Source organism: Ruditapes philippinarum, unplaced genomic scaffold (genome assembly GCF_026571515.1).
Source record: "Ruditapes philippinarum isolate M1 unplaced genomic scaffold, ASM2657151v2 ctg1234_1_1_1_1, whole genome shotgun sequence".
NCBI lineage: Eukaryota > Metazoa > Mollusca > Bivalvia > Venerida > Veneridae > Ruditapes > Ruditapes philippinarum.
Window position 1 is genome coordinate 113502 of NW_026866730.1, and position 12876 is coordinate 126377.

Below are 12876 nucleotides of genomic sequence, written 5' to 3' on the forward strand. Positions count from 1 at the left end.
ACGAGAATAAGATACATTTGAAAATAATATATGTAAAAAAATATTAGCTGTATGAAAATACTATATATATGAAAATAAGGTCCTATAAAAATGCGATCCATACGAAAAAAATAAGATCTGTAAGAAAATAATACGCACAAATATAAGATTTATATGAAAATAAGATCTGTATGAAATAATGTCTGTTTTCTACTAAGATTTTTACGAAAAATAGAAAGAAAAAAGATCTGTATATGAAAATAATGTATTTATAAAATAAGATCTTTAACGAAAATAAGATCTGTGTAAAAATATATATACAGTATATTTTTTTGATAACAAAATCTGTAAAAAAATCTGTAAAAATATAAGATATCTATATGAAAATTTGATATGATTGGTGACTATGATAAATCGCAAATAAACACCTTTAATGATGGGCTTTAATAAGTGTGTGTCAATTACGATAAGTGCGAAAATTCAATAATCCAATCATCGTATTAGCGCATTGATTGCTGCCGACAGTCATGTGCACGTGTCATACGTTGTGTCATTTTTTTCCTTCCCTCAAATAGAAATATCTTGTTTATGCATTATCTAATTAAAGCACTTAAAGCAATAAAGTTATATACTTTTCTTTTACTTAATATAGATATTATTTTCATATTAGAATCTACACGTATTTTCAATTATGTTTTATAATTTGGTAAAAAACATTTCCATATTGATATCTTATTTTCATATAAATATCTTATTGTTTACAGATTTTGATTTCTTTTTCGTATCATTCTGAAACAGATATTATGTTCATACTAATACATTTGTATTATTTTCGTATAGATCTTATTTTTGTAAGGATTTTATTTTCATGCAAATTTCATATTCACAGATCTTATAAAAATATTTGTAAAAATCTTAGTCGAAAACATAATTTCCATACAGATTATATATATCTTATTTTGGCATAGATCATATTTTCAATTGGATCTAATTTTCGTACAAATATCAATTCATATATACGGATTTTAATTGTTTGCAGATCTTATTTTCGTATAGATCATCAATTGGATCTTATTTTCGTACATGTAGTAGTAAAATCATTCAATGAATGCATTAATATATATTTTATATAATTATTTCAACAGATAAATGCACTATCTAAAAAATAAATCTTATTTTCGTAGCCGCGATCTTATTTTCGCGAAAATAACTTATTTTCGGTATCCATCTATACCGAATAAATACACTTTAATTATGACCAATCTAACTAGAGATGACTTATATTGGGCCACTTCAAAATTTTAAAGAACTACTTTCTACAACGGGTTCGGACCGGTTTGAGACCAACTCCTCAATCCTCCCTTGGCAGAATTGCGCCGAAGAATTAAGGGGAGATCACTGCGTGGAGATTATTGAGATTTAGTGGGCTCATGCCTTTACCGTAATTCGGTACAGGTTTTTAAACTATCTAGAAAGTTGGAATACTTTTGTTCTTTGCATAGGAGTATGCAGGACCAAGATAAAGAGATTGGACTGGAAAACAAATTAACAAATGTCAAAGTCCAGGTTACTTTCAAAACTTGCAAAGAATCACCCTTTTAGCACAGTTTTGCATTATTGCCATCAACAGACAAACAATTCAATATTGTTTAAAATGCTTCGTAAATACCATCCTCCTGAATGGGCAAAGACTTTAAAAAGTATACCTGAAGAAAAAATTCAGGTGAGGCTGAATGGCACATAAGAATCAGTATTTTATAAATTTGTCTTTTTTTTAGATTATTTTCTTCAATTTTATATTGTAAATGTTGGGGAATAGATTATTCTTAACTGAAATAGAACTGTCATTAAAATTGTCTTGGGTTTTCTTTAAAATATTTGAATTTTGATGTTGTCCTGTTGAATTGTCTTTTTATTCATTTGTTCTGTAATTTACTGTATATTAAAGTATTTTAATTTAAACAATTCTTCTTGATATGTTTTGCTCTCTCTAAAGCTTGGACAGTTAAGACCAATTAGTTTGTCAGAATATATATTATTTTTGCAAGGAAATGATTTAAACTGTGAGAAATGAGAGAGAAATGAATTGATAACTTTTAACTTTCATCTCTGGTCTATGAAAAAGTTGTTAAGTTTCATGTCTCACCAACACAGTAGAGGTCATACGGAAACTTTCCAGCTTTACTGGTGGAGGAAGACCTCAGGTGCACCTCCAAGCATATAATTATTCAAACTCTAATGGGCACCTGAGTAGAATCAACAACATTCCATAACCTAGCAGGATAGCTTCCTCATATGAAAGAATCCAAAGTCCCTGGATTTGAACCAACAGCGTTGAGGGGCAAGTGGTTTAAAGTCAATGACCTTAATCACTCGGCCATGGCTCCCCTATATTTGATGAAGAAATATAAGAAAGTATTAATTTTGCAGTGCTATTTAAGGCCCAGTTTGGAGCATAGTTCAGCCCCATTCCTCTCTGTAAAAAGTTTTTGTTTTCCCCTTTTTATAAAAAAAAATTCCCCGTGCAGCAGAAAAAAAATGTTTTTTGTTTGTTTTTTTTAGATCAGGTTTAAACTTCAGTTCAATTTAAAGTGGGATATGCTTTTCTGAATTTTCCTTTTTTTCTCTCCATGTCACAGGTTTTCCCTCTCTAGGGGTATGGGGCCCTCGGGCCTGCTTCCTTCCCATAAAAAAGAAAAGTTGCACTGTTCTACTTGAATAATCTTACTATGATAGAGGTGACACCAACATGCTGTGAAAATGCTTATAAAAATACATTTATTGCATCCTTTAATGCTTTTTTTACTTTAATTTATAAAAGTATGAAAACGTGTATGATTATTTTCACTGTATTACAGCTTGCCAATGGGAACACACCAATACACCAATGGGACATTCCTGGATTACCAGAACAATTTACTTTGTCAATCAAAAGGGATGACATGACAGGTAGCACTCTGTCAGGAAATAAGGTATCATCCAATAATATTGTAACTAACGTTAAGTTTCTTACAAAAAAGGTTTCTTTTAAAGCATTACATAGAGAATACATGGTTGATGTCGGGATCGAGTGAGCATGAAAGAGTATCTTGGCAAGCTTTAGCGAGCCATGATTCACTTTTGCAGCGAACCGGATAAACCTTCTCCAAACCGACATCTACCATGTATTTGATTTATTCTGCTTTTGTATACTTTGATTATGTTTTAAGATTATTTAAATGGTTTCATTCTTACTTTTACCTGATAAAACAGCATCTGTTAATAATTTTGTTTTGCTGCTAACCAATGTGATGTCATCATGTGATGTAATGACTGGAGATAGATAAGTTTATCTGGCAAGGCTTTATCCAGTTAATAAAATAGACAGTAGCAGGATAAATAACTATCTCTAAGCCTGTAGGGACTGCTTTGAGTTTTAAATTTTCATAAGAATATATTTTTCCTGTTTTGACAAATAAGAATAGATTTTGTGTGTATGTGTATATTAGACCACTAAAACCTGTCATTCTAAAGTATCCATATATTAGAAATTCTACCATTGGTAGGTCAGGAAATTGGAATTTTTGATGGCGGAGGCGATATCTAAGAACTGCAAGCATGTAATCACTTGTGGAGGATTACAATCTAACCATTGCCGTGCTGTTGCCGTGAGTGCCCGCCAGCTAGGAATGACTCCTCATTTACTGCTACGAACAGATATTCAGGTAAATTGTAAATTTTAGAGTGGCTTAGTTATTATTTACATTACAAGACTTTACTGGTACCTAAAACAAGACATTGCAATTTGTGCATATATTTTCATGAACATTGAATGATTTGAATGCATTTTATAAACCCCTGGAAAAACAGAAGTGATTAGCCATTGCCAACAGTATAGAGCCAGAAGTGATAATGATGATAATAATAATAATAATAATAAATATTAGCGCAAAGGCATTAAGTAATAGAAATATATTTATTTGATGAAACTAAATCTAAAAAAGAACCATAGATATAATGGCAGTATATTATTAAGTTTTTTCCTGAAAAAGAATTTTCTAATAAAGTGTCATTTACTATGTTTAGTGTTACATATAGGATTCTAAAGATGTTGGTTGCCAGGGAAACTTGTTACTAGACAGATTGTGTGCAGCGAAACTTTATCTTACCCCAAGAAAATCACCTTACCTTACTGAACTTAAACCAAGAATGGATAAACTAGCAGAACATATTGAGTAAGATGTATATAAAATTCTGATTCTAACTGTATATACATAAGTAAAACAAAACTGCATGCAAATATTTTTTCAATCAGTGAACTTATACAATATATGTTGTAATTCATATTAAGTAATTTAAAAAGCTGCAATTAAAACCTTTAACTTTTATGACTTTGAAAATGTTTTTTGAGTAGACTTCATCCATAACTTTTCTTATCAATTAGTGGGACAGGACAAGTATTGTTTTTTTCATACCCATTTGTAAATACACATGTACATACCTATGTTTGTTTTAGGTAATGTTTTTTTATCCCTTTTAAGGAAGACAACTGGAGAGCAGTGTTATCAGATACCAGTGGGTGGCTCGAACTCTGTAGGTCTGTTTGGATATATATCTGTATTTGAAGAATTATTGTCTCAAGGCCTACATGAGAAGTTTGACGATATAGTATTTGCCTGTGGAAGTGGTGGTACTGCTGGTGGTCTTGCTATAGCAAACTTTCTCACAGGTTCTAAAGTAAGGTATGTCACAGCTATATTCTTTGAAAACTAAGACTATTCTTTATTAAAGGTAGTATTAAACTGTTAATCTTGCTACCTTAAATTGTTTTTGTATCAATTTATTAACTATAAAGCTGGTTAAAAATCAGTTATAAGTTAAACCATCATGATCTTCTAGTCCAATAACTTTGATTTGTCAAAGAGATATCAGGATATTTTTGATGAGCTATGTCTTTTACTGTTTGGCAGTAGTAAAAAATATCTGTACAATGGGTCAAACTCCTCATGCCAAATGAATTACTCTAATGATCTTCTATCATTAAAACCCAACTAGTCATTGTCAAAGTGACTTTGAATTCTACAGAATGTAGAGTACATTGAATGAGTAAATGTTCCATTTTCAATTTATGGAACCTCTGGCGAGCATAATAATATTTTATTCAACAAGTTCAATAAATTTAGTAAAAAAGCTACACCAATATAATATTCTGTGTAACAGTTTGAATGTTTAATGTGAAATGTCATAGAATTTAATTTTTTTTTTTCACCATATTTTTTCCCTGTTACTTAATGGGAAAAAGCTATGGACTATAGTCTTGCATAATCTTTATTTTGACAGTTTAAAGATAACTACTGTGGAAGTAATTGCCAGAGACTAGGTTTAAATAATTTGATTTGAGATAGCATTTTTACAATTTAAACAATTTTCGTAAAATTTAACATTTTTCAAAGAACCTGCTGCTTTAATGTCAAAGAAGTATGATGATGCTTTTTTAAATGAAATTCATCTTCAACATTATGTTGATAACACAGAATCCATGGTGTTGCAGTGAGTGACGATGCACGATACTTCCACCACCATTGTAACGAGATGATCCAAACAGTAGGGTTGTCAGCAAGGTCAGAAGATATCCTTGACATCATTGAAGGTCATAAAGGTCAAGGTTATGGTATATCTACACAAGAAGAACTTGGTATTACTTTGTTTTAAAAAATTGTTATTTAAAGTTGAAATTTTTATTGACATTGTATGTGATAGCTTGTCATAAATATGCAACTAGTTTATAAGCTTAAGAAGCTTGTTTGTTTGTTTGATTGGGTTTTACGTCACACCGACACAGTATAGGTCATATGGCGATGTTCTAACTTTACTAGTGGAGGAAGACCTCAGGTGGCCCTCCATTCATTATTTTAGGCTCCAACAGGCACCTGAGGAGAACCAACGACGTTCCGTAAACTAGCTGGATAGCTTCCTCACATGAAACAATCCAAAGTCCCTGTCAGGATTCGAACCCACAGCGGTGAGGGGCAAATGGTTTGAAGTCAATGACCACTCGGCCACCCCAGCTTAAGAAGCTTTGTATACAAAGATTGCTTTATGACAATATGTGTGGTGATGACATTGGTAGAAAATAATTTAAAAAGTTTGATAATGATGATAATTATTATTTCATGTTTTGTTTTCACTTTTGCTGAAGTTTTTGTTGATACTTATGATAGTATAAATGATGATGACGATGAAACTTAAAATTATAATGATGACATTTTTGTTGTAGATGATAGCAGATTTGAGTATTTATGTTTCTTTTTCTTGCAGTTGTTGATGTTATATTTTCTATATAAACCTTAAAGACTAATTGTGTAGTCAATAATCCAATAAACACACTGACCTTTAATCTAAAATTATTTGCATTGTCTGTTGTCTCTTTACCAAATTTTGTATTTGACATGTTCCATTTTTATTTCAGATTTTATTGTAAAGATAAGTTCATCAACAGGAATAATGTTGGATCCTGTATACACAGGTAAAGCTGTAAAAGGTCTTGTAGAAGAACTACACCAAAATCCAGACATGTTCAAAGGACAACGTATCCTATTTCTTCACACGGGTAATCTTACCAAACTTTTATTACCAAACTTACACTTAATAATTATTATTACATAGTGCACCATATTTGAAATATTGGGTTTCAAGTAGCAGAGGAAAGCTGACTTTGATTTCTGACTAATTGAGTTTGTGCAGTTATACCCTAGGAAAATCTTCATACTGTAGATTACGGTGATAAAGTGATTAACAACTAACAAAGCAGATAAATGATTGTTTAAGGTAATGAACCTGTCTGTCTGATTTCAGCCAGGTTAACATTGTACCCAGGTGCTTTTGGTTATTATCAATGTTGTTGGAGAGGACAGTTTGATAAAATATTATAATTATTAGTTATTTGCTGAAAAGCTTATGTGAGGAGGTGGCAGATTTGAATCTTGTTTGCCTTGAAGTTAAGGGTTTTTATTTGTTTTAAGTATTCAGCTAGCTGACTGAAGATAATCTGCTTGAGCCTGAAATAATATGTTAATGTGAACCTTGGCTTTTTTACTGCAATCTAGTATCCAAGTAAAGTTTATTAATTTACTTATTTATATTGTTATATTTGTATATTAAAATGTTTCTTTTCTCTCATGTTCTTCAACTTTTGGTTTATAGGTGGTGTATATGGACTGTATGATGGTAGAATTGAAGATACTTTAAAACTTCCTGGAGCATCAACTGATCATGTGACTGTTTGGACGGATAAAGATCATATACCGACACTGTCATAATATGTGATTATCAGTATTAGTAACATAATTTGTAGAGATGTGATTAACATTATTAGTTAACAAAATCATTATGAAGAGACGCAATATTTTGGCAACCAGATGTGTGTAATTCATTGAGAGCTAACGATGATAATAGGAACTTTTGTCAACTTACTACCCGTATGGTGCCACCCAGGTCTACATGTCTTAACATTCTGAGAGGACTTTATTATATCAGGATAATTTTGATACTATAATCTCTGAAGCTTCCAACAAACCTGGCTATGTACTGATAGTTGCTCAATTTTAATTTTTAAATGTTAAAACATTTAACCATTAGCCTGCTGGCTGTAACTTATAGTACCCATGCAATCAGTACAGACCATGATCTTATTCTTATTGTTTTGCTTTTTAGTCTGTGCATATTTTGCATATTTTTGTGCATATTTTAAAAATTTCCTTAACAGTGATGAATGATTTTGTTCAGTCTCTATATATTGCTTATTACAAAAGTCTTAACCATTATCCTGCTGGAACTAAAAGTGATTAACCTTTGTCACAAGTAAAGAGCTAGGCTAGTCTGTACATTCATTTAGTCTGACCTAGCTCAATACTGTTGATGACTCAATATTTGTATTTTTATAATGAAATCCCTTTATTATGAAAGAGACTTTTTCAAATATAAATACTTTTAAACTATCACTATGCTTTCTGCATGATTAATGGTTGCTAATGATGGACACACCACTTCTAAATAGAAGATGCATGGTTTTAGTGTCAGTGTGGTCTTCCCTATAAAATGGCTTACAGCAAAGCACACTGTTTAATATCACAAATTAAAAATATTCCTTATACACCTTGGATTTATAATGCACAGGTTGATACGAATATTCAAAATAAAGGTCAAACAACATAGTTTAGCTTCATCCATACAAAGCAGGACAAATCCACTACATAAATTCAGCAGGTTATGGGTTAAAGGCTATTTTGATACAAGACAGAACAAGGGACGTAACTGAAACTGGTTTGTTTTATGTAAAAATTGTTACACTGAATTGACTGTCCAACGACTATCAAAATATTCATTTATTCAGGTGTTGTTGAATTTTTTGTATATTTTATCATTGGAATTCAATTTTGACATGTCATGTTATGGTCATGTATTTTTTTTTTTACATTATATATTGTATTGTATTATGATTTTTTGTTATTTTTATAGGCATATATCAGCATTTTAGCTCGTCTGAATAAAAGAAAAAGTTTAGCTATTATGATATCTGCATTGTCATTGCCATGTAAAAACTTCCATATAGGCCATTATTCAAACATTTAAAAGGTTATCAACATTAAACTTGGAATACTTGCTAATCAGGACATGGCACACTTGTAAGACAAGAAGAATTATACAGAGAGTTATATTTTTGGAATTATGTACATTTTAAACTAAATTTTTTTTTGCAAAATTGCTATTTAAGTAGGATGATTTTAAAATTATCAAAGCTATCAAAATGAAACTTTGAATACTTGAAAATTATAGCAAGGCACAGTTATAAGAAAATTGGCATTATACTGAAAGCATCATTTTAAAGAGTTAGGATGTTTTTACTTAAGGATAGTCACAAAAAAAAAGTTATTTACAGTTCTTTCATATAAGAGTTGTTTCCCTTAACAGACAAGCCTTGAAGTTAAACACTGCATGAGGTACTCTTGTACAGAATTCTGTATGCATTGCATGTAGAACCAGGGTGTTAATTATATACAGTTATAGTATACATTATATATCCTTGGTAGAACTAAATACTGTATATGATGAATGTACATGTATGAGTTGTACAGGAGTACATCAGAATGATAATGAAAAAAAATATTTTGTGATACTTTTTTCTATACATTTGTGATAAAACATCTGACAAGAGGTTTAATTTTATGTCAGTTATGCTTAAACACATGTTCTTGTAGGAATTTACTGTCAATAGAATAAGGATGTATTCCTTTATTTTAGAAATTGTTTTCCTCTTTGCATATATACATGTATTTGCTAATGTAAGGCAAAACAAGTTGATATGATACTTCTTTTTGATTTGTTGAAAAAGGAAGCACAATATTTAATTGTAATAATCAGAAAGTATGTATATTGACTTTTATTTGAAGAAAATTATATTCTTTTTTTAAAAACATGTATGAAATAAAAAGTATAAATAATTATCACCCATGTGTTAAGCAACATTCCTTTTATCTGAAAGTGCAATGGTTCAGTGTACTAGTAATGTACAATAACCTGCTGGGACCAAAATGGTATTAGCCCTTCCCACAATGATAGAACAGGTGGACCCAACTTGCACATCCTTGCAGCTGGCCAAGGCTCTAAACTGTTAGTAGTCCAATTTTGATTTTGAACTCTTTTGAACTTTGAATGGACTGTCCCAAAGTGAAAGCTTGGCAGATTCATTACAAAACTTCAGCTGGTTTAGGGTTAAAACTGCATGGTATAAATTATATTGTGAAGTATATTCATGAGGCTTACATACTATCATACTTTGTTCTCAAAAGTATTGAATAATAGGGGGCGGCGCCGAAAAAGTTTAAAATTTTTATACATGTATATTACATTTCCCTAATTATAAAACAGTGAAAAATTGCCCTATTTAGGCCCAAAACACTTTTTCGGCGCCGCCCCCTATTAAAAAGGTACTTCACGGGGTTACCAGAAGGAGGATGTGCCCCCTTCTATATGAGGAGTAAAGGGGGGCGGTAGTCCCCCTCATCGCCAAGAAAATTTTGAACTTGGGAGAGGCTAAAAATGACACCAGGTGGATCGTAAGGTAATGTGTAACCAATGCTGAAAAGCCTTTGACTCTATCTCAATCCATTAAGAAGTTGCAGCACTTTGAAATCAATTTTGATGGAAAAAAATCAACGCAAAACTCAAAATAGTGATTTTCGGCAATTTTGAGTTGTCCCCTCGTTGCCATGGTAACAGGAAATTTAAGCCTGGGCATGTTGTTACAAAGGCAATTGTCAAGTCAATATCTGTGCCAAGTTTGATTAGTATTGAAGCATTTTTCATAGTTTCATAGCAGTTTGATCATGTAACAGGAGGCTTTTCAATAAAAACGGCCATTTTTCACAATATGCTCATGAGGAAAGGGTTAATAAATGGATGAAATGAACATGTATGAAAGTCGCTTCTTTTATTCTAGTTATGGAATAACAAGGGGAATGGGCAAGGGGAGATTAACTCTATATTTCACGAAATTTCATTCTATGAACAGAAACCAACCTGTTAATTTTTTTTCTATTTTTTCTCCATAGTTGATACATTGTTTCATAAGAACAAAAAGAAACGAACTTACATGTATGTATTTGAAGAATGAAATAGTTAAAATAGTGAAAAAAATAACAATGCGATGTTTTCAAGTAAAACAGTGTCAAAATTCTCTCTATTCCTCTAGATATTTTTGTGCTTAACATATTAACACCTTATCCAGAATTCAAGAAAATACATGCTTTTCAGTAGACAGTGAAATCATCAAAATATAATTGTCACAGTAACCGAACTAGATTCGAATGCAAATGAAGAGTATATCTTTTTTGCAATGAACATTTTATTTCCCGTAGTGTACAAACATGTAAAAAGCATTTTCAACATTATGTTCTACTAGCAACCAATAAACAACCAAAACGTGCAAAAAATCCAACTAAAGATCATTCTACAAAACATATGCCACCCTTAAACAACTCTCTAATGTCACACTAGGATGGCGTTTTTACGGCGTCCAAAAAACTCAGAAATCAGAACGCCAAGGTGAGCGCAGTAAGATCGCAAACTTCGCCGCAGCATCGCCTAAACGTCGTACTGGCATCGCATAGAACGCCGACCGAATGCGCGCTCAAAACAAACGCCGTCGGGGTCGCAGTAAAGACTCCGTAGCAACTCAGTAGAATCGCCTACAAGGCAACAGGAGCGCAGTGAAAGCCGCTTGTACGGAGCTTGTACGGAGATTTTGCGGTGTCTCTATCGCGCTTAAATTACGGAGCTGCAGTGTGGGCCCGTGTGAGCGCCATAAAAGCGCAGTGGAAGCGCAAAAAGCGCAGTAGAAGCGCAGTCCGAACGCAGACAATCGCCAATTTAAACGTCGTTTAAACTTTGTACCATCGCCATGATCGCTGTGAGGACGCCGTGAAGTCTCCAGGTCATCAAAAATATCATATTTTTATTGCTATCTCGCGGCGGTTTGTAAAATTTAACAACGACGTGCAGACGCAGTGAAAGCGCAGTCTAGTGTGACAGAGCCTTAAACAGAATACAGAATCCTCTTGATAAGGAACACTTGTCTATACAGGTCATGCTATATTTATCCTTTGCGAGGTCTTAGTCGCAGGTTTGACTGTAAAGTCAGTTTCAATTGAAACTTAATTAATTACATCAATTGTACACTACTAAAATCAATATAACATTTTTAATCTGATTAAATATTGAATAAATAATATATTAATTGGGAATTTTCATGTAATGAAAGAGTATATCTTAATTAAGTGGATATGTCTTCCGTTGTAATAAAAAAGAAGCACATACTATATCTGAAATATAGTAAAATTCGTGAAATTGTTTTGTTGCACTTTAACTTTAAAGTATTTCTCTGAAAACATAAGATAGTTTAATGCCTTACCATACAGCTGTTATCATACGCCTTATTATGGTTAATATTTTTTTCCCAAAACTGATTAAAATCAGCTCTAAATAACGCTCCGCTTTTACATAAAGTCAGATTGATTTTTTCCCTATCTTACAAGAGACAGAGGAAGGGAGGCAACTCCCAAGCCTACATTGCAATATGATAATCTTGTTCTGGTAATATTGCTTTGTAGTGAACACCCTAGCTAGGTTCTCTTACCCTAAACGATTATCATAATATTCTTAGACCTATTGACAACAGATTCTTAACCTATAAAATCATTTAGTGGATAAAATATTTTCACATTACTAATCATAAATCATGAGTTCGTATACCATTTCAAGAGACATCGAGAAAATTTGTTAGGTAAAATATTTAATAATTTAAAAGTAACATTATAAAAGACATTTCTCAGGAATACAGCCAGTTAGTACTACTTTTAAGAAAATTGAAACAGGATATTGTAGCACAGTATTAAAAAAAGAACGACATCGATAGCTTATTGTCATCTTACAGACTTAAAAAAAACTCGTTTACATTTTCTGCTTTGACAAATAAATCTTTCCTAATATCCTCAAACTTTAGACTTTACGAAATAATGTTTCTCACCTTCAATGCCAGTTTTACAGATTGGACAATTTTTGTTTAAAGTTAAACCTTTATATCTGCCAGTTTCAAGTCTAATGGGGACGGGACTACCCCACACCGAAAGTTTGCAAATGCTGATCTATGGTTATTCATCAGGATAGCAGTTACATGTATTTCTGACTCAAAACTAAACTTAAAGGTTCTATGAATCCTGAACTTATTTCCACTTTTACCTGTGATATAATTAATTTTATTGAATGTAGTTACTCAATCCATTCATCCAAATACTCGTTCAGATATGAAGTGGTTAGCTTTTCAACCAATTATATCTTATATTTAAAACATTGTTGTGAACT

General features: G+C 32.0%; 1 protein-coding gene across 1 annotated transcript; it reads left to right on the forward strand.

The window, feature by feature from the left end:
* The first annotated feature begins 1476 nt into the window (after positions 1-1476).
* Positions 1477-7836, forward strand: LOC132733530 (uncharacterized). Its single transcript, XM_060720190.1, has 8 exons — positions 1477-1702; positions 2838-2951; positions 3525-3683; positions 4057-4193; positions 4500-4700; positions 5493-5653; positions 6428-6568; positions 7162-7836. The coding sequence occupies exons 1-8, from the start codon at positions 1532-1534 to the stop codon at positions 7275-7277; spliced, it is 1200 nt and encodes a 399-aa protein (XP_060576173.1). The 5' UTR covers positions 1477-1531; the 3' UTR covers positions 7278-7836.
* The last annotated feature ends 5040 nt before the right edge of the window (positions 7837-12876 follow it).